At 48.8% G+C, this 22747-nt stretch overlaps 1 protein-coding gene across 1 annotated transcript; it reads left to right on the top strand.

Moving 5' to 3' along the window:
* The first annotated feature begins 635 nt into the window (after window positions 1-635).
* Window positions 636-21285, top strand: ALPI (alkaline phosphatase, intestinal). The gene is made up of 11 exons (XM_053309024.1): window positions 636-687; window positions 3790-3927; window positions 6577-6692; window positions 7530-7704; window positions 8556-8728; window positions 10954-11091; window positions 12322-12394; window positions 13117-13267; window positions 15367-15557; window positions 16998-17114; window positions 21020-21285. Exons 1-11 carry the CDS (start codon window positions 636-638, stop codon window positions 21283-21285), a joined length of 1590 nt encoding a protein of 529 aa, XP_053164999.1.
* The last annotated feature ends 1462 nt before the right edge of the window (window positions 21286-22747 follow it).

The raw sequence follows: 22747 nt of genomic DNA, 5'->3' as shown, positions 1-22747 counted from the left end.
GGAGCCAGTTTTGGTGGCTTCTCACTGCACAGATATGAGTGAACTGGTGGCTCTGGCACATGCATGAGAGGCCCCATCCCAGCCAGCTGATGGAGCTACAGAAACGGCTGATACTGGATGCCCTGCTAAAGCAAGCAGCAGGCATCCTGCTTCGGTGGGTTTTGCTGAGCAGCCAGCAGTTGACTGGTGGTCTCTCTCCCACATGCAAGAGCCCCTGCCCCCCCCCCACACACCCCACAGCCAGCATGGCAAGAGAACTCTCCATAAGACAATAGAGCATGTTGCTGTCTATTGAAACCTTTCCTGGAGTGTTACTGCGCATGCGGTGAAATCATCTCCGCTGAGAGCCCACATCAGTCTCTGTGTGTATGAGAGTGACTTCAAGCAATAAAGCTTGACAAAAGTATGACTTTTGCGGTGTTTCAGATAACAGAAAAGATATGTCTATTGTGTGCTTCTCGGCTTTTTGGCTAAGGTCAAGTGTGTTATCTGTAAGTACACTATGAAATGTTCCATCTGCAATTTTTATTTACCTAGAATATTGGCGGGGAAGTTAGATTATTAGATTATTAGATTATTAGATTATTTAGTGACCTTAAAGCTCGGCGCTCTAGGTGACTGCCACATTTGCCTATATGGTCGCGCTGACCCTGGAGGCAACCAAAGGAGAAAATGTTATCATGACAGGTAATCTCAGCTATCTTAAAACCGACTGTGTAAATGTACATTTGAGTCATTAGAAAAAAAGAACATGTATAGATATGATACATGATTGTGCCTTATAAAAACGATAAAAGGATATTTATCCTTTTACAAGGATAAAATTGTAAAGCACCTAGAAGAACAGGCCCTGCTGGGAGTGAGCCAGCATGGCTTCTGCAAAGGGAAATCTTGCCTCACCAACCTTTTGGACTTCTTTGAGAGTGTCAACGAGTGTGTGGATCAAGGTGATCCAGTTGACATAGTCTACCTGGACTTCCAAAAAGCTTTTGACAAAGTTCCTCATCAAAGACTCCTGAGGAAACTTAGTGGTCATGGGATCATCTGCAGACCATAGTTTTGTATAAGGGCATGATAATGTTAGCCGTTTTATTTTCAATCCCCTTCCTAATGATCCCTAGCATGGAATTAGCCTTTTTCACAGCTGCCGCACATTGAGTGGACACTTTCAACGAGCTGTCCATCATGACCACAAGATCCCTCTCCTGGTCCATCACCGACAACTCGGATCCGATCAGCATATACTTGAAGTTGGGGGTTTTCGTCCCAATGTGCATCACTTTACACTTGCTAACATTGAACCGCATTTGCCATTTTGCCGCCCACTCCCCCAGTTTGGAGAGATCCTTTTGGAGCTGCTCACAATCCGTTTTAGATTTCACTACCAGGAAGAGTTTGGTATCATCTGCTAATTTGGCCACATCGTTGCTAACCCCAACTTCTAGATCATTTATGAATAAATTAAAATGCACCGGTCCCAGTACAGATCCCTGGGGGACCCCACTTCTTACTTCCCTCCATTGTGAAAACTCTCCATTTAGACCTACCCTCTGTTTCCTGTCTTTCAACCAGTTAGCAATCCACACATGTACTTGTCCCCTTATCCCATGACTGCTAACTATGGCATAGCAAGGTTGGAGTGGGCCCAGAGACAAGATTTTAAAATGCCCCCCCTCACTGAAGCTCAGCTCATGAAGTAAAGAAACCTTAAATGAGGCTGAATAGTGGTAACAAAAAGCATAGTAAAATTTATATGTATATAGCCTATGTGCCACAACAGAACATCATCCTAAATTATTTTTAAAAAGGTTTTGTAAATTGTGGACAATGCAAGTCATTTAATGGTACTAGAGAAAGACGTGCTGTTCTGGTAGCTCCCGGTCTTAACACTCACATCAATTTTGGAGGATGAAAACAACTGAAGGAAGCCCAGGCGGGTGCACAGCTGGGGGAGTCAGTCATGTGACTTGCCTCTGGGGGGGCCCAAGGCACGGGGCCCCCAGACAACTGTCTCCCCTTGCCCTATTATAGTTACGCCCCTGACTGCTAAGTTTCCTCAGGAGTCTTTGATGAGGAACTTTGTCAAAAGCTTTTTGGAAGTCCAGGTAGACTATGTCAACTGGATCACCTTGATCCACACACTCGTTGACACTCTCAAAGAAGTCCAAAAGGTTGGTGAGGCAAGATTTCCCTTTGCAGAAGCCATGCTGGCTCTCTCCCAGCAGGGCCTGTTCTTCTATGTGCTTTAGAATTTTATCCTACAATTGTATCCTCCAACTGTCGTGTCGGAGCTGTCCTTCCAGCTTTGCGGCATCATTGAGCAATCAGAAACGCCCACCCCAAGTCAGTGTGTGGAGACTGCCTCCTGACCAGAAAGAGGTGAGCCCAGAGCAGGGACATGCAGAGACATAACAGCAGCCTCTTCTGGGTTTTATTAATGAAGAAGGGAAGATCTGCCTTGCTGACTCAGTCCAAAGGTCTAGCTACTGTCTGCAGTGGCGTTCAAAGTGCAAACCTGACCAATTCTAAGCCCGGATCAGGTCCACACCCCAGGCACTAGCACAATCCACATTTAAAAGTCCCATCTGTGCCATTTTAAATATTATTTTTAGCTGCTGTTATTGTATGGCACTAGATGTACTTTTTACATAGAGACATGATCTAAACTTTATATATAAACAAACCCAAACTTCTGGGGGATTTGATATATGACATAGGAACATATGAACACAGGAAGCTGCCATATAATGAGTCAGACCATTGGTCTATCTAGCTCAGCATTGTCTTCACAGACTGGCAGCAGCTTCTCCAAGGCTGCAGGCAGGAATCTCTCTCAGCCCTATCTTGGAGATGCTGCCAGGGAGGGAACTTGGAACCTAGATGCTCTTCCCAGAGCGGCTCCATCCCCTGAGGGGAAGATCTTACAGTGCTCACACGAAGTCTCCCATTCAAATATAACCAGGGCAGACCCTGCTTAGCTCAGGGGACAAGTCATGCTTGCTACCACAAGACCAGCTCCCCTCTCCGAGAGCTGGTTATGTTGCCTTCCATGCTGGAAAATTCCCTGCTTATGTAGCTGCTATCCCATAATGATATCATTTGCCAATCCTAATCCCAGTTACTGTATAAGGGGCAAGCCCAGAATGCCTCAGGATGCGGCCAGTCAAGTGAAAGAACCGAGGGAACCATTTTTTGCCACTGTGTGATCTCTTCAGGGACTTGAATGGTCCTAGACCCAGAAAGACAATCCACAGATAAGCTGGTGTATTTAACAGAACATTGGGAACAGATAAGCTTAATAATCATAGGAGGGGGCGTCTGAGAAGAAGAACCTCCTTGTTGTTGTTATTGTGTGTTAACTACAAGGTGACTAATGGTTTCATAAGGGAGCCAGCGTGGTGTAGTGGTTAGAGTGCTGGACTAGGACCGGGGAGACCCGAGTTCAAATCCCCCATTCAGCCACGAAACTAGCTGGGTGACTCCGGGCCAGTCACTTCTCTCTCCGCCTAACCTACTTCACAGGGTTGTTGTGAGGAGAAACTCAAGGATGTAGTACACCGCTCTGGGCTCCTTGGAGGAAGAGCGGGGTAGAAAAATGTAATGAATGAATAAATAAATAATAAAATAAAATAAGCTTCTCCTGAAGCTGTATTAATTTTTCAGTGTGTTAAACTCTGTTAACTTCATCTCAGAAATAAAGTTTGGTTCCGTTGTTAAGACTAGAGGGAGTTCAGTTGCAACACATTATTAGAAGCGGTGCGTGGGGTTGTGCTGTGCTCACATCTGCAGTCCCTGTCTCTGTTCTTCAAGTTCAAGAGCAGAACCCCCGATTCTGGAAGGAACAGGCATCCCAGGCCATCAAAGAAGCCCTGCAGCTTCGGCATCGGCACTACCAAGCTAAAAACCTCATCCTCTTCCTGGGAGATGGTGAGTATCCAGGGCATGGCTTGAGCTTCCTTGCCTGCTGAATTTAAGGAGCAAAAGTGTGTGCGTGTGTGTGCGTGTGTGTGTAGAATTAAGCATGCAGGCTGTGTTAGTCCCAATGCCCCACCAACCCAAGCCCAAGAATTTCAGAGCACACGCTTTTATTTTATTTTAAAATACATTCGTGCCACTCTTCTTCCCAAAGGCAACCCAAGGAGGTTCAGGAAAATAAACAACAATAAAATGACATCAATGCACGAGGTAGATGGATAGATCTTTATTACGGTCCTTGACAAGATACAAGTTAACAGCAATTACAGTTCGTAACAGCCCACAACCAGTACAACCAATCTATCACATTAAGCCCATTTAGATAAGAAAATGGGAGGTCGGAGGGAGGGAGCACAGTCTGTGTGGTAGCACATAATTGCACAAGAATGAAAGACCAGAACAATCAAAATGAATAAATATTCATTTAGTTCTTCCCACCTTCGCTCCTAGTCCTGTAGGACTTGCATGAAAACATGCCGGTTATCATGAAAACAGAGGGAAGGCCTGCAAAAGGTGTGCGACCAGAGGCAAAAGTGAGAAGCATGTGTGTGCCGTGAATGGCAGTTCTCCTTTCCACCCACCAGTTACCCTCTGCAAATCTGTTTCCGGCCTTAATGTGGACTGTTGGTACTCCGTGTTTGATAGTGGAGCACAGGGAGACAGGCATGTGACCATCCTTGCTCAGCATGTGTGTATTTGACCCATGGCAGAACCAGGGGCGGTCCTCCAATGAGGCATGTGGAGGCAGTTGCCTCAAGTGGTGGATTTCTGGGGTGCTGCTCAGGTGCCGCCAGCCACGACATCCTCTGCCCTCTGCCACCCATCTGCCCTCTGATCAGCCCTTTGCAAAATTAAGGCACAGCTGCCGCTCCAAAATGACTTCCCTCCCTCCCCACTCCTCCTCTTCCTCCTCCTCCTCCTCCTTGGCGATGGTAGCACTGACTACCATTCAGGGGCGTAGCAAGCTTGGCATGGGCCCAGAGACAAGATTTTAAAATGTCCCCCCTCACTGAAGCTCAGTTTATGAAGTAAAGAAATCCTAAATTATTTTTAAAAGGTATTGTAAATTGTGGACGATGCAAGTCATTTAATGGTACTAGAGAAAGACCTGCTGTTCTGGTAGCTCCAGGTCTTAACACTCACATCAGTTTCAGAGGATGAATACAACTGAAGGAAGCCCGGGCGGGTGTGTGGCTGGGGGAGTCAGTCATGTGACTTGCCACGGTGGGGGGGAGGCCTCAAGGCAGTGGGCCCCCAGACAACTGTCTCCCCTTGCCCTATTATGGTTATACCCCTGCTACCATTTCTCAGCAGGCACCCTCCTGCTCCTCCCTTGTGTGCTGCTGGGCTGGTTAAGAAAAGGGGGATGGAGCGGAAGAGGAAATGTCAGCAGGAAAGTAGGGAACTGGAGGGAGACACTCTGTGGAGCACCTTCAGTACTCTACTGCCTTTTTGACATTTCCTCTTCCACTTTACCCCACCCACCCCTTTTCCTAACCAGATCAGTGGCCCAGGAGGGCATGCATTATGTCAGGAGTCGGTGGCTATTGCTGCCAGAGAGGAGGAGGAGGAGGACACCTTTCCCATAAGCAGGTGAGGCAGCTTGTGATGGCCTGCCTCAGGTGTGCAAGGGGTCTTCAGCCTGCACTTTTCAGAACCTGATTTTATGCCCTGCAAGTCCACTCCTCTGGAGCACAGCCAATTGGAGAATGAGTCTGGAACTTCATTTTCTTGGGTGTTCAGGTTTCTGGCTGGGCCTGCCTCCACCCAAATCAGCAACGCCTCATCCTAATGAGCTGGTGAGTGTGTGTCAAATGAGGTGCAGCTGCCTCTAGTTACTGGCAGCTCTGGTTGCTCCTCTCTCTTCCATCCCACCCCATCCGACCCCACCCCACCCGGGTGTTAGCGAGAGCAGCCGTGCCTGCAGGCACATTTGTTATGGCAGGCTCAGCCTGCAAAGCTCTACCTAATGAATGGACAGCCTGCGAGCTGTGCTGCTCTCATTAGCAGTGGGATGGGAGAGACAGGAGCTTCCAGGAACCAGAGTTTGCTGCACCTCATTTGACCCTGACCCTGGCTTGTTAGGATGAGCCGCTATTGATCATGCAAATGTGTCAAATCTTAGAGTGACTGGGTGCAGTTTTTGACACCCAGGGATCACTATCACAAGCTATCAGCCTGTGCCAATGTGATTTCTGACAGAACAGAGGCCTTAAAATAAAATAGGTTTGCTTTGGCAGCAAGGATGTCCAGTAAGGAAACTGGGGCAGTTACATAGGAAGCGGCCATATACTGAGTCAGACCATAGGTCCGTCTAACTCAGTGTTGTCTTTGCAGACTGGCAACGGCTTCCCCAAGGTTGCAGGCAGGAATCTCTCTCAGCCCTACCTTGGAGAAGCCAGGGAGGGAGGGAACTTGGAACCCTCTCCTCCTCCCAGAAAGGCTCTATCCCCTAAGGGGAGTATCTTACAGTGCTTACACTTCTAGTCTCCCATTCATATGCAAGCAGGGTGGACCCTGCTTAGCTAAGGGGACAAGTCGTGTCTATGTGCATAGGGGAGGTCAAGGTCCGGATTACGCTGAGTCTGTTTCCCCTGGCAGGCATGGGCATCCCCACCATCACTGCCACCCGCATCCTGAAGGGACAGATGCAGAATAATCCAGGCCCTGAGACACCCCTGGCAATGGACGCCTTTCCATATGTGGCACTTTCCAAGGTAACCTGGCCAGCCTGCCTTCTCCTCTGGACTTTGAAGTTCTTAACTGTTTTTACTTCTCCCGATTCCACTCTAGGTTAGCCATGTTGTCCCTGTTTTCCTCGCAGGGATCCTGCTCTCTGATCACACAGGCAGTAAATCAACTGGTGAAGCCTGTTCTCAAACCCCACCCCACCCCCAACATTTGAGGGAGAGGCTTCGCTCTTTCCATGCATATGTCCAGGCCTCTCCTGCTAAAACAGGGTCTTGGCGAGCTGTCGAGGCGGGGGAGGAAGGTTGCCATGTTCTCCATCTGTGGCTCTCTAATAAAGGGCTTCTCCACTTTGGGTCCCCAGTTGTTTGACGGCAATTCCCAGCTTGAAGGGCATTGCGGCTGGGAATTTGTGAGCTGTTGTCCAATAACACCAGGGGCCCCAAAGTTGAGAACCTCTGATGTGGGGCCGCCCCTAACACCTAGAAATCCCAATCAGCAGCTGCCTCTCTGGGGTTTGGCTTCTGAGGCTTCAGCATTGCATGCTCATACCTTTGAAAAGCCTTCTTCATGAGCATGAGAGCTAGAAACTTTGATTTATTTATTTTTTTAAAAAAGCTGACATTTATAGGATGCTGAACTCAGGACATAGTACATATCACCTGCATGGTGTGATTCTGGGAGCCCTGAATGGGTACACACAGCCTTGTCCACCAGAGGTGAGAGTGGCATTTCCCTTTCACTTCTTGGCCCTTCACTTATCTAGCATTAGAGCTCAGCCCTGGTCCCCACCCACTCTCACTGCTTCTGGCTGGCAGCTTGCCTATCCTCAGACCTTCCAACCACATCTCCTATGATTTTGGCAGACCTACAATGTGGATCGGCAGGTCCCCGACAGTGCAGGCACTGGCACTGCCTACCTCTGTGGGGTGAAGGGCAACTATGAAACCATCGGGGTGAGTGCGGCTGCCCAGCATAGCCAATGCAACACGACGAAGGGCAACGAAGTCATCTCTGTGCTGCAGAGAGCTCGTTTGGCTGGTAAGCATCAGGAGGGCAGAGGCGGGAGGAAACTGAGCTAGCCTTGGACCTGACGTAGCTCACGGGGTGTGGGAGGGGTGTGTGGGATTGTGGACTGGCCGGTCTTGAAGTGAAAACCTTCTGGAATGGAGCCAAGCCATTCCTGGATAGGTCTATGGCAGAACACAGCAGGTTTTTGGTAGATCTAGGAGCAGAAACCAGTAATCTTCTAGGGCAGGGCAGGGGTGGAGCCCAATGCAAAACTGACTTTTCACCCAAGACATACAGAGAAAGAAAGGAGGGAGGGAGGGAGAAAAGATCTTGCACCTTTATTTTTCTGGCAGCTAAGCTCAAAGGAAAAAGAAAACCATGTTGAAAGAAGGCACTTTGTGTATAATTTGTTCCACAGGATATCAGAGAGAAATGGGCTCTTCCAGAGATGGATATATTCCAACATAAGCTCAGATTAGTATGAAAAATAAAATGGGGAATCCATACTAGGAAGGAGGATGCACTATATTCTTGGCGCCATCTGCTGGCAATCCGTGAAGCAACCATGAAGCAACCATCCTTTTCCAAGGTAGAATAAAAGGAATGTGAAAAAAGATGGTTGCTTCACTGATTGCTCCAGATGGCACTACGAATACACTGCAACGTTCTGCTTCATAGCATGGATTTCTCATTTTATTTTCTGGAGTAATTTGAGCTGATGTTGGACTATATCTGCCTCTAGAAGAGCCCTTTTGTCTCCAAAATTCTGTGGAACAAGTTCTCTGTTTTCAGTTCTCACAAGGCCCACCTCGTGGTAGAACTTTCTGTCTGTGCATGTGGCCTGGAGAGTCCCTTTCCTCAGGCTTCTCTCTCCGTTTTAGGCAAGTCTGTGGGAATTGTGACCACCACACGGGTTCAGCATGCTTCGCCAGCTGGGGCCTACGCCCATGTGGTGAACCGGAACTGGTATTCAGATGCCAACATGCCCCAGTCGGCAATTGACGAAGGCTGCAAAGACATCGCTGAGCAGCTCCTTAGAAATGTTGACATCACGGTATGCTATGGGGCAGGCACCCATCTTCCTTGGACTGCAGTCCTGCCCTACTAGCACCCCCCCCGACACACACACACACATCAGCCCTCTCGGGTTGGACTGTGGAGGTTGGGTGCTCCCTGGATGTGGGGCTGGCTCTGTTGAGCAGGGACGCTTCCTTCTCAGGTTCCAAACTTTTGAACTGACCCCTTTAGCCATGCCTTAATCAGCCGGTTCGTCTGCAAAAATGAGCAAGCGATAGTCCAATATTTCTGATATAATTATTTTGTATTTTCTATAGTAGTATGCTTTTTGCTTTATTAGTCCTTGAATAATTTTAGGAGAGGCAGACTATAAATAATGATAAATAAATAAAAAATAAGGTATAGCTCCAGGCCATGAAAAGGTTAAGAACATAAGAACATTAAAAAAGCCCTGCTGGATCAGGCCCAAGAATGCCCATCTAGTCCACCATTCTGCTTCACACAATGGCCCACCAGATGCCTCTGGGAAGCCCACAGGCAAGAGCAGGTGCCCTCTCTCCTGCTGCTATTCCCCTGCAGGGTTCCTTCCAACAGGGATTCCCAGATGTTGTTGACTACAACTCCCAGAATCCCCAGCTGCAATAGCTTTTGCTTAAGTCTTCTGGGAGTTGGCATCAACAACATCTGGGAATCCCTGTTAGAGGGAACACTGCTCCTCTGCAACTGGTATTGAGAGGCATCGTGCCTCTGAGGCTGGAGGTGGCCTATAGCCCTCAGACTAGTAGCCATTGATAGACATGTCTTCCAAAAATTTCTCTAAACTCGTTTGCTGATTTTTGCAAACCTCTGTTAATGGCACAGCAGCAGACCTTGCTAGTTTTTCTATGATCAGTTGGCAACTCTACTGCCTGGCTACCAGTGACTTCTCTTAAACTCCGCACTACTCCTGAATCTTACCATGTGAACAAATTAAACATATAAATTACCGGTTAGATTATTGTGAATCTTCAGAATCTGATAATAACAGAACCAGCCTATGAAATGCCACAGAGAGATTTTCTGTATTTCCGTTATGTCATTTTAAATGTAGGAAGCACCGTAATTATGCTTCAAACCCAAAAGTTTCAGATCCGTAATGTGGCACCATAGCTCCATGGCAGGCAGGGAAACACATGGACGATACAAGCCCAAGATCCAAACGCATATGTGGAGTTAGCATAATGCCTACTAGGAGAAACCCTACAATTCCCCATGTTCTGGGACTGCAGTCCTCCCAATCTAGGCTCGCATGACTGAGGCCTCTGACATTTTCTTTAAAAATAAAAAATAAAAAATTCTTGCGCATAGACAGCTAGCAAGGATTCTAGTTTTATCTTCTCTTTGATATGCTAATTTTCTATGTGCAGGGATTAGATAGATAGATAGATAGACAGACATGGTGCTTTCCCAGACAGCAGGCTTTACTGAAAGGCTTTACTGTGAGTAACCCCCCCCTCCAAACAAAAACAAAACAAAACCCGATGCAAAAAGTGAATTTTTTTTACCCCAGCTAGAAATTGTGCTATACTCTTAACGTGTGATGAAAAACCCAAATTGTGTGTGAATTGCTCCTCGGTAGCTCACAGGGACTTTGGAGTACATCTGACCTATTTGTGCACACATATCTCCATACTGGAGGAGATACGAACTAAAAGCTGGGTGTGAAAAACTTCATGGAGAATCCTTCAGTCATGTCAACCCAGATCTGCAGAGTTAACAGTGCAGAGAGAGGAAGAGCCCTTCTGTGGGAATTGGGCTCGAATCTCTTCCAGCTGATAAATTAAGGATTGTGGGAATCATTGAGCGAGTTTCACTTCCCCTTTTATGTTGGACATGTGGAAATAGCAGCACTCTCTCTGCAGACCTCTTTTGATAACCCAACTATTTATTGCTAATAACTCAGTGGAAATGTCTAGTGCACAAAACCTACATTGGTAAAAAATAAATGCGGCTGGGGATGATGGGAGTTGTAGTCCAATGACTGCTAGAGAGCCTCAGGTTGCTCACCCCGATTCAAAGCAATTGATGCAAAGCAATGGACTGCCCAGAGACGTAAGTTTTGGGTGGTATAGAAATATGTTAAATTAAATAAGTAAGTAAATAAATAAATTTTATGCTTATAATCATTTTCTGCAACCAAAGATTGCATTTTATTTTATATTCAGTTTCTTTATTGAATGCGGCTTACATGCAGTTTATTATGACCTAACGCTTTTCTCACAGGTCATCCTAGGAGGCGGCAGGAAGTACATGACCCCTGCAGGCACCCCAGACCCCGAATATCCCTCCAACCCCCTGCACAACGGACTCCGCAGGGATGGCCTTAATCTCATCGACGAGTGGCTGAGCTCATCTCCACCGGTAAGCTCCTTGCACGGATATGCTTTTTAGATCCATTTTGCAAATATTGTGACTTGTGGTCTTGGTTTGATGCACACTCAAAGCATGTTGAATTCTGCACCATGGTAATGCAAATTCCACACCGTGAACAGCTCAATTCTGTGACACCACTAAATTGTGCCCATAAAGTACATTTGTATATGTTCTCTTTTGCATTGCTGATTCTTCCAGGTGTGTTGCTTGACAGGGGCGTAGCAAAGTTGGAGTGGGCCCAGAGACAAGATTTTAAAATGTCCACCCCCACTCACTGAAGCTCAGCTCATGAAGTAAAGAAATCTTAAATGAGGCTGAATAGTGGTAACAAAAAGCATAGTAAAATGTATAGGTTCTATATATCGCCCTGAGCCATTTTGGAAGGGCGTTCTATCGATCGATAGGTTTTATCTATCTGTCTATCTATGTGCCACAATGCAAGTCATTTAATGGCACTAGAGAAAGACATGCTGTTCTGAGGTCTTAACACTCCCATCAATTTCGGAGGATGAATACAACTGAAGGAAGCCCGGGCGGGTGTGTGGCTGGGGGAGTCAGTCATGTGACTTGCCTCTGGGGGGGAGGCCCCAAGGCAGTGGGCCCCCAGACAACTGTCTCGCCTTGCCCTATTATAGTTACGCCCGTTGCTAGACATAACTCAGTCTGGCTTTCTAGTCAACATGAAGGGCAAGGAGCCATGGAAGGCACTGGAAGCCCCGCCTCCCTGACCCTGGCCCCATCTCTTGTGCAGTCACAACCCCTTCTGGCTTCTGAGATTTCAGCAATCTGGTCTGCAAATGTGAATGCAGATCTCTGCCGCTTTCAGGGCTAGTTGTTCAGCCGAGGGTTGCCAGTTCAGATCGAAGGTCTTCCTGGAGAGTCCCATCCCACCCCCCACCCTGCCGAGGAAGGGGCTGTGCTGGTTGGGCAACAACCCACTCTCTGTTATGCTTCTGGTCTCCGTGTATATTTTAGAGGGGGCACAGCACTCAAAGGTGGCATAACCCAGGTTGAAAGCCTGTAACTTGGTGTTAGAATAGATAGAGGCACACAGACACTGCTGGTTTGAAGGAACCTTTGTTACTGAACTCATCCAACTCCCATCAGCCTACCTGCCTAGCATTTCTTCCTTCCCATGGAACCTGCATCTGTGTGGCATTCTGCATTTAGCCTGAGAAGTGTAAACAGTCCCTTAAGAGTCGTTGGGTTTCTTCCTAGGGCTCCAAGTATGTCTGGAACCGCACAGAACTCATGAGCGCTGCAAACGATCCAGAGATTAGCCACCTAATGGGTGAGGGATTCAAATCTATCCATTCATCTCCCATTGTCTTCTGGGAAATGTCTTCTTCATCCATGCCTCTATATGTTTATATAGCAATCTGTTTTTTCAGACCATATTTAAGGGTCAGTCCATTTCATCATGTGGCAAAGCTTTGTGTGGACTGTACCACTTTATGATGCAGGTCAGGCCATGGGGGAGGGGGAGAGAGCAGGCTTCATGTGTGCATGCTTCCTCATGAGAAGAAAATCTCCCTGTTCATAGAAAGCGAGTGTGTCCAGGAGAAGGCTTTGTGGGCTGGGCTGGGGGTGTAGATATGCTGCTCTCCACCTGAAACCTGAAGCAGTAGCGGACACAAGAAGCTTTAACCCTTGATGGCTGCATAGCCTTAAAAGTAAAGTGTGCCGTCAAGTCGATTTCAACTCCTGGTGCCCACAGAGCCCTGTGGTTTCCTTTTGGTAGCCTCCTCCCGTGCAGTATGAGATGATGCCTTTCAGCATCTTCCTATATATTGCTGCTGCCCAATATAGTCCCAGTGGGGATTCAAACCAGCAACCTTCTGCTTTTTAGTCAAGCATTTCCCCACGGCACCACTTAAGGTGGTCTGCATAGCCTGAGGACATCAGTCTTTCTCCAACAAATTCTCTCACCCTAACGTTTCTCGTCCCAGCTTTCCCCCAGAATGCACTTAAGGCTACATTGTCCCCTTCTACACCCACCCACCCACCCCACAGGTCTTTTTGAACCTTCTGACATGAAATATGAGCTGAACCGCAACAACCACACTGACCCGTCTCTGGAGGAGATGATGGAGGTGGCAATCAAAATCCTCAGTCGCAACCCCAAGGGCTTCTACCTCTTCGTTGAAGATAAGTTGCTTGGGGGGTGGGCCCTTGGACACTTCTGGCCTGCCCCAGATTGGCATAGCTCCCTTCTCCTCATCCTCAGTTCCTAGCCTAAGCACCAGGGGCGTAGCAAGGATGCTGGCGGTGGCCCAGGGACAATCCACCAAGGATGCTGCTGCCACTGCCAAGTGCACTACCTTGCATTGGCCACATCTCTTCCCCCTGCATCATCACACCAATTCAGGGGGTGCAGTCGGTGCTGAGGAGGAACACGCAGCCCTTCGCCCTCTCCAGCCAGCTGGGGAAGAGATAAAAAGAAAGCACCGAGCTGGCAAAGAAGCACTTCGTGGCTGGCTGGAGAAGGTGAGGGGTCACAGGTTCTCGCCCAGTGCTAGGCATTGTTCTTGCCCAGTGGCATGCCAACACCGAGGGAAGGGGCGTGGCCACAGGGGGACACTGTGCCTGGCATCATCAGTAGTGGGGGGAGGAGCTTGGTGGGGGGGGAGGGACAGTGGGTTGAGGGGGGAAGGCGGTGCACTGGGAGGCAGGGGGAGGCAGAGGTGCCCCCCAGACCCCCAGCCTCTCATTGCACCAAATAAATGGGTCTTCCTTCTGAGCAAACGTTTTTTGGCACATGCTCAAGGCTTGCATTGGGTCCACTGTCCCTCCTCCCATTTCCTCCTTTTCCAAACTGTATCCTTTTGCTTGCATGTTGTGCTTAGTTAAGCCATTAAACTATGGGGTGGCAGCGGGGAAGAGTGCAATTGTGTAACTATGGCCCTAATAAAACAATCCAAAGATCGCCGTCAGGGCCAGGGTGGAGCGATGCCAGGTTTTCCAGACAGAGAAAGCAGCATCAGGACCAGTCTAGGAGGAAACAGTTAATGGTGGGGAGTGGGTTGAATTAAAAGAGGCGGAGTGGAAAATTGATAAAACTAATTTTGATTTTTTAAAAGCACACAGACTGCAACGGTCAATGGACAGAAAGAAAGGGGCAAAGGTGTGCTTAGGTGCATGAATGAGGAGGCCTTCCCTTGGGAGACAACCCTCCAATACGTCATTTCCAGCGCAGAGAACTCTGCACCCTCACGTTGGCACAGATGTTCTCTGGTGTCTCTATGGCCTGTACAGCTTTGGCCCTCCTGCAGATGTTGGATGACAACTCCCATAATCCCTCACTATTGGCCACTGTGGCTGGGGGATTATGGGAGCTGTAGTCCAAAAACAGCTGGAGGCTCAGAGTTGTGCAGTCCAGAGCTATACCTTTGCTCATTGCACAGCTGTTTCACTTGGGGTTTTCAGGTTGGATTTTCTGCAGTCTCAACAGAAACTGATGTCTGAGGGGTATATCATGGGACAGTCACAAGATGTTGATGACATCATATAAATTGCAAAATGTCTGTCAACAATCCATGGTCACTCTGGACTAAACTGCTGTCAAGTAGTACCTCTCTTTGGCCAGAGTTCGTCCAACTATCTCTTAAAGCCACTTAAGCTGCTGGCCACTCCGATATCTTGCAGAAGCAAATTCCATACATCAGGGGTTCTCAAATGTGGGTCCACAGGTGTTCTTGGACTACAACTCCCATCCTTCCCCACCATTGTTGCAGGGGATCACGGGAGTTGTAGTTCAACAACATCTGGGGACCCAGTTTAGTTACAAATTAACAGCTGGAGAGCACAAATTAGTTACAGGTTGTGTGACGCAGTCCTTCCTTCGATCTGTCCTGATTTTTCTGCCAATCACTTTTGTTGGGTTTGGCAAATGTTTGCACATGGCTTTGAGTCAGAAGAGAGCTGGTCTTGTGGTCGCAAGCATGACTTGTCCCCTGAGCTAAGCAGGGTCCACCCTGGTTGCACATGAATGGGAGACTTGATGTGTGACCGCTGTAAGATATTCCCCTCAGGGGATGGAGCTGCTCTGGGAAGAGCAGAAGGTTCCAAGTTCCCTCCCTGGCAGCATCTCCAAGATAGGGCTGAGAGAGATTTCTGCCTGCACCCTTGGAGAAGCCGCTGCCAGTTTGTGTAGACAATACTGAGCTAAATAGACCAATGGTCTGACTCAGTATATGGCAGCTTCCTATGTTCCTATGAGTCTGCTTTGCAAAAACTAAGCTCACTTTGCCATTTCTCTGCAAGAGGCAGGATTGACCATGGACACCACGATGGCATTGCCAAACTGGCTCTCACCGAGGCAGTGGAGTTTGACAAAGCCATACAGCGGGCAGGGGAGCTGACGGACGAAGAGGACACCCTCAGCGTGGTCACCGCCGACCACTCCCATGTCTTCAACTTTGGTGGTTACACCTTGAGAGGAACTTCCATTTTTGGTATGAGGCTGGAGTTGGTATTAGGGTGCCCTAATTAGCTGACTTGGGGAAGAGCCATGAGGGTAAGGCTGGCTCTGTGCGGCTTCCCACCCAGTGACGGTGTGCTCCATGTGATGTGCCACTGGGGATGGGCAGCGCATGTGAGGAGAAGGTGAACCCTGCAGCTGGAGCCTTCCACTCCCCCGCCCCGCCTGCTTCCCTCAGGGATCTCTTGCACAGCCTCCCCACACCACACACATGCGCAGTGCGACAGTCCCAGGAGCTGCTAACCCAGGGGGTGAGGGGCGGTGAGCAGGTTGGCCCCAAAGAGGATTGAGGTGACTCTGGAGGCAGGAGAGTACAGATTCTTCAGATCCATGCACCCTATTATAGCTCCTCCCCTGACTGATGTTATGACTGCTAGTTCCAAAGTGTATGGTAATGATATTGCCATGAGTATGTACACTTCACAAGCTATGAGAGAGAGGGGGCATGCGGGGGGGGGTCTGGGGATGAGGCGGAGAGTTCAGGGCATGAGGCAGGTTGGGAAGACCCTGTGAGCCTTACCACAGGGGACCGTGCACTTCAAGAATCGAGGGAAAGAGAAAGCACCCCCACTACAACCTGGCCCTGCCTAAATCCTCTGTGTCAGAAAAGTCCCTTGAGGACCTGCCTGAGGTCCACCAACACCACCAGAGCTAATGCTTAGAAAAATCAGGCAATGCCCCTTTAAACAGCAGAGCCTTTCCCAGGAAAGGGGTGGGCTCAATCCACTATCAGAGCAGCAGCTATAAAATGCAGCAGTCAGGTCCAAGCATCTGCTGGAGCAACATCCATCCATGCTGTTATCTCCCGCTCGCTTGCTTGGAGCTATCCAAGGTTCTGACCTCTTTTACTTTGGATCTGTCCAAGGTCTGTGTCCCTCCTGGATCTCTGGCTTGGCAGAAACCTTGACTTAGCCTGGAACATGATAAAAGGGTCCCAGTTCAAGTCCTTGGCACCTCCAATGAGTCTTATGCAACAAGTCTGAGAAAGACTGTACAGGAGATTTGAGCAGGAGCGTAGCAAGGTTGGAGTGGGCCCAGAGACAAGATTTTAAAAAATTATTTTTAAAAGGTTTTGTAAATTGTGGACGATGCAAGTCATTTGATGGTACTAGAGAAAGACATGCTCTTCTGGTCGCTCCAAGTCTTAACACTCACATCAATTTCGGAAGATGAATACAACTGAAGGAAGCCTGGGCAGGTGCACGGCTGGGGGAGTCAGTCATGTGACTTGCCTGGGGGGGCAAGGCAGTGGGCCCCCAGACAACTGTCTCCCCTTGCCCTATTATAGTTACGCCCCTGGATTTGAGGAGCCACTCCTGTTCAGAGTAGACAGTACTGGGCTAGACAAACTGATGGTATGATCCAATATAAGGCAGCTCCTTAATATGTACCCCTCTGCCTCTTCCCTTGGCAGGCTTGTCTCCTGAACTAGCAGCAGACAAGAAGTCATACACATCCATCGTGTATGGGAATGGGCCGGGCTTCCAGATTACTAGCCAGGGCCGTCCCAATGTGGAATTTGAAGAAAGTGGTAAGAAGGCACTGGCTGGCAAAAGGGTCAGGTGGGGGTGGTTGGACCAGGTTGGGGGTGAACATTCATGGCAGAGGATGCACAACAGCCTTCTTGGCCGAAGGTGCTAAAGGCCAAACCAAATACAGTAACTTCACGGAATGAAAAAGTGAAAACAATTTCCTGGGGATAAGAACAAACAGTTTAAAAATTAATTTCAGTTAAAACCCTGAGGAAACAGGTGTGTCTTGAGAGTCTTCCTAGAAACAATTAGAGATGAGATGCTCATATTTTGACAGGGAGCATATTCCCAAACCCCAGGGCAGCCACAGAGAAGGCCCAGTCCCGAGTCGCCACCCTATGAGCCGGTGGCAACCATAACTAGACCCCGTCAGATGATCTTAATAGGCAGCAGGGTTCATGACGAAGGACCTCACAGGGGAAGCAAAAGCAGGCAGGCAACAGCAGAAGGAACCCCAGCACCCACCTGGTCTCTCACTCCAGGCAGCACTGGATGGGAGATAGATGGACTCTCCCTTTCTCTCTCTCTGCTGGGCTTCTAACACCCTGAGTCACAAGGAGCCTTCCTATAAAGCCCAAAACTGAGCAGGTGACCCGAGGAACAGCTGAGTCACTCAGGGGCTGATCCCAATCCTGCCCACACTTCCCACAGATGTTAACCTGAGGCTGCAGCCCAATATGGGCCCATCGACACATATTGCTGGTCACACGCTTGATCTGGTTTTTCCACTCTGAACAGGGTGGTGATCCTATGATTTCCTCATTGTCATGGACTGACCACCATCTAGTTAAGTTTGGACTCACGACCACATCCCACCTCCACAGGGGTGGAGGGTCCATTAGGATGGTCCACCCGAGAAGGTTATTGGATCCAACAGGATTCCAAGAAGCCTTGGAGGAATTTAGTGTTGGCTCTGCTGGTGACCCTGTTGACACTCTGGTGGACAAGTGGAATAATCAACTTACCAGGGCATTGGACACGTTCACTCCTAAGCGTCCTCTCAGACTCACATCGAAACTGGCTCCATGGTCTATGGAAGAACTCCAAGGGCTGAAGTGGCAAGGCATGTGATGACCCTGGATCAGTTTCAGTTTGTGACTCCTGAGGATGTGGCCAAGTTGCTTGGAATGGTGTGGCCTGCCACCTGTCCTCTTGATCCTTACCCGACATGGCTTGTTCTATCTAGCAGGGAGGCTGTTGTAGAGGGCCAGGTAGAGATCATAAATGCTTCTCTGAGGGAAGGCAGGATGCCTCCTTGTCTGAAGGAGGCAATCATTAGACCGCTTCTGATGAAGCCTGCCTTGGATCCCTCAGAGTTAAGCAACTACTACAGGCCTGTCTCCAAACCTCCATGGCTGGTCAAGGTCATTGAGAAGGTGGTGGCCTCCCATCTCCAGGTGGTCTTGGAGGAAACTGATCATCTAGACCCATTTCAAACTGGCTTTCACGCGGGCTATGGGGTGGAGACTGCCTTGGTCGGCCTGATGGATGATCTCCAATTTGGAATTGGCAGAGGGAGTGTGACTCTGTTGGATCTCTTGGCGGCTTTCAATACTATTGACCATAGTATCCTTCTGGAGCATCTGAGGAGATTGGGGGTGGGAGGCACTGCTTTGCAGTGGTTCCACTCCTACCTCATGGGAATATTCCAGACGGTGTCTTTTGGAGACTGTTCTTCCAAATCTGAACTTTCCTATGGTGTCCATCAAGGCTCCATCCATATTGCTTCTGATTATGTTTCACATCTATATGAAACCGCTGGGAGAGATCATCAGGAGATTTGGTGCAGGGCATTATCAATGTGCTGATGACACCCAAATCTATTTCTCCATTGCAGCATCATTGAGAGAAGGCATAACCTCCCTAAATGCATGCCTTGAGGCAGTAATGGGCTGGATGAGGGATAACAAATTGAGGCTGAATCCAGATAAGATGGAGTTACTTATTGTGCAGGGTCAGAATTCAGGAGACAATATTGATCTGCCGGTTTTGGATGGGGTCACGCTCCCCCAGAAGGAACAGGTACACAATCTGTTGGTGCTTCAGGATTCAAACCTCTACTTGGTGTCCCAAGTTGAGGCAGTGGCCAGAAGTGCCTTTTATCAGCTCCAGCTGACACGCCAGCTGAGTCCATTTCTTGAGATGAACCACCTCAAAACGGTGGTACATATGCTGGTAACGTATAGGCTGGATTACTACAATGCGTTCTATGTGGGGCTGCCTTTGTAAGTAGTCCGGAAACTGCTGATGGTTCAGAATGTGGCAGCCAGGTTGGTCTCTGGGTCATCTACCTGTAGGAGAGGCCATATCACTCCTGTGTTGAAAAAGAACTACACTGGCTGCCAATACATTTCCGGGCAAAATACAAGGTGCTGGTATAAAGCCCTAAAGAGCTTAGGCCCTTTCTTCTTCACCATGAACCCCACCACCTGCTAAGATCATCTGGAAGGGTTTGTCTGCAGTTGTTGCCAACTCGTTTTGTGGCTACTTTGGAACGGGCCTTCTCCGTTGCTGCCCCTGGACTTTGGAATGTGCTCCCTGTTGAAATAGGAGTCTCCCCATCTCTGGCAACTTTTTAAAAGGCACTGAAGACACACTTATTCACCCAGGATTTTAATTAGATTTATGGTTTTAATATTTTTAATAATGGGTTTTAAATGTTTTCAATGTTTTAAACAATTTTAATTGCAAACCGCCCAGAGATGTAAGTTTTGGGTGGTCTAGAAATATTTTAAATATTTAAATATTTAAAATATTAAATATAAAAATATTAAATATTAAATATAAAAAAATAATAAGGCTTTAGAGCTGGGGCTTCTAGCCTTGAGTTCCCAGGAACTGTTGGACTACAACTCCGATCATCTCACATTTGGACATTGTGGCAGTGGATGATGGGAGTTGTAGTGCAATAGCTTATGGGAACCCAAGGTTTGCTTACCCTGCATGGAAGGAGCTGGGGAGTCCTGTGCTTCTTGGCCAAAACCCAGCAAAGGAGTGCTGGGCCAGCAAGGAGGCTGTTGCCCTATTCAGACATTTTGTTGTACGAGTGTACAGATGTCTTTATGTGAATGACTGTACCTGTGTTCATTTTGAAAGTGAGCCTGGATACAGGCCCCTCAAATGCATGGTATAGATAGGAAATGTAATGCTGAACCTGTGTTCAATATAGTGTGCAAATAGTTATGCCTATGTACACGTTGTATGAGTGCTGAACATAATGTATAAGCCCATTCACACACACTATGTTCAACACTCGTACAATGAGTGTACAGTGTTTCGAGATACAGATCTGTACACAAGTAGAGTCATTCACATGTTATGCCGGACACAGGCACAGCAGTGCACTTCCTATTTGTCCCATGCATTTGAGAGACCTATACCCAGGTTCACTTTTAAAATGAGCACAGGTATAGTCATAAACACACAGACGTATGAGTGTACAGACATCTGTACCCTTGTACAGCACAGTGCCTGAACTGGGCTTATGAATCGGGCTAAATTTTTGCCCCCTGCCAACTGGCTGCTGCAGACCTAAAGCCACACACTTGCTTAGGGAAGTTGTCTGATGCTTTTGAGAATAAATGATGGAAAGTTAACGCTCAAGCGGAAGGAGCAGTTCTAACGATCAACCTGGGCATGGGACGAAGGAGGCAAAGTCAATGCAGGTGGGCCGACCTGTGGTTACCTGTGGAGAGCTGACCGGGTGGGAGAGGCCTTGAATACAACTGTCCCTTGGTCCAGGGTTTGGGGCAGAAGGTGGCCTGCAGAAGCCACGCAGAGAACAGGGTGTAGAGGAGGGGCACGACGGACACTGCCAGATGAGCAGGGACGCAGCAGTGGGGGCAAGGAGCAGAGGGTGGGTGCTGCTGACTCCATCCCCTCCCCTCCCGTCTTCTCTCACTAGAAAGCGACAACTACCACCAGCAAGCGGCCGTGCCCCTGAACTCGGAGACCCACGGTGGCGAGGACGTGGCCATCTTGGCCAAGGGCCCCATGGCCCACCTTTTCCACGGGGTGCAGGAGCAGACCTACATCGCCCACGTCATGGCCTACGCCGCCTGCCTGGAGCCCTACCAGGACTGCGGCCTGCCCAGCAAGAACTCGGCCAGCCTCACCAAGCCCACTTTCCTGGCCCTCCTCCTGGCCTCTGTGTTCCTTGGGGGCCACTAGCCTTCATCCGGGGCTACACCTCAGGACGCGCCACCCTCTTTTCTCTCCTGGGAACTGGAGGATGGAGGTTCCACCCTCCAAAGGAGACACAACTGCCTCTGGGTCCCGGCAGCTCTGGTGGCTGCTCTCTCCCATCCTGCCCCGGTGTTAAAGAGAGCAGGGCTGCCTCAAGGCTGGCCATTTGTCAGGAGGTATTCATAGCTCCCACAAAACTCTACCAGACAAATGGCCAGCCTGCAGGCAGCACAGTGGGATGGGAAAGAGAGGAGCCAGCTGAGAAGGAAAGGCAGCTATGCTTCCTTCCCACCCCCGCCAGCTTTTCAGGCCAAGCCACGCCGAAGTATAAAATAATCACCATTTTAAAAAGGTGCCTCTTTGCTCCGATAAAAGGGTGGCACACTCTCAGAATGGTCTTTTTGTGCCAAGAGCTGCAGTGGGATGACGAATGCCAAAACGGGCCCCATCCAGTGGCTGGGATGCCAGCCCCTGCCTGAAACCTGCACTGCTTAAGGCACAGCTCTCTTTCCCTCCTCCTAGCAAAATACGATACGACAAATGGATCTTCATACTGAGGGGTGGCTGCTGGAATGGAGCGGGAGGGGCGTGTCACGTATCATGTCCACTTTTCAGGCCTATTTGGTTGGCATTTGCCTTCAGAAGATGAAACGAAGTTGGAAGGAAACCTAAGAGGAACCATCTTATGTATGCAAGAGTCCCTATTTTTGCTGAGAGCAACACTCTGTGCGAAGCCTTCTTTTGTACCCTCCTACTAAAAACAGTGAGATCATGGACACCTGTCCTTTGTTTTGAATTGAGAGGAAGGAGAGAGAGAGAGAAATCCTTTAAGGACGGACTGAAACTAGGGATGTGCAGACTGCTTCAACCACGAAACGTTTCGACTTGAAACACCATTTTGAATGTTTCAAGTTCAAAACAGAACACCCTCTTTTAAAAGGGCCTGTTTCGAGCCTGGAGCAGATTAACCCCATTTCAGTAGAAACATTTCAAGCACCATGTAGGTGCTGAAACAATAGCAGAAGGTGGTCATTGGGGAACCAGGGAGGTACGACGTCAGGGGCCTTTCTGCTGCACACCAAAGTGTTGCCTCCAGTGCTCAGGAAGAGATGATCTGATACGTTGACTTGAACCCTTAAGCATACCACCTCCACTCTGTGTCCCACCACGATCGCCAAGATTGTCTGGGAATGCTCTCTTCAGTGCAGAAGTGAACCTAGGACAAGAGGGCAGTGCAGTAGGTACCCCCCAAGTTTGGACCTTTCTCTCCTTGGAGACTTATCAAAGCCTGAGCGTATTCCAGAAACCGGGCAAGTCATGTTTGTATTCAAACTGGCTTTCGGTGACCAGCCATTGGGTAGGCTGATCTGCATATCATGACCTGCCCTGAGCCCTTTGGATGGGGTGGGCTAGGAGTCCAGTCAGTGAATCAGACCACAGACGCCTC

This window comes from Hemicordylus capensis, chromosome 3 (assembly GCF_027244095.1).
Source record: "Hemicordylus capensis ecotype Gifberg chromosome 3, rHemCap1.1.pri, whole genome shotgun sequence".
Taxonomy (NCBI): domain Eukaryota; kingdom Metazoa; phylum Chordata; class Lepidosauria; order Squamata; family Cordylidae; genus Hemicordylus; species Hemicordylus capensis.
This window is presented reverse-complemented; position numbering and strand designations above follow the sequence as displayed.

What these genes read in the sequence shown, in the direction of transcription:
- ALPI (XM_053309024.1), top strand. Translation starts at nt 636, where the DNA reads ATGGTCGCGCTGACCCTGGAGGCAACCAAAGGAGAAAATGTTATCATG. An exon ending in GCAGAGAGCTCGTTTGGCTG is followed by an intron (nt 7,705 to 8,555) that starts GTAAGCATCAGG and finishes TCTCCGTTTTAG; the next exon opens with GCAAGTCTGTGGGAATTGTG. An exon ending in GAAGATAAGTTGCTTGGGGG is followed by an intron (nt 13,268 to 15,366) that starts GTGGGCCCTTGG and finishes TTTCTCTGCAAG; the next exon opens with AGGCAGGATTGACCATGGAC.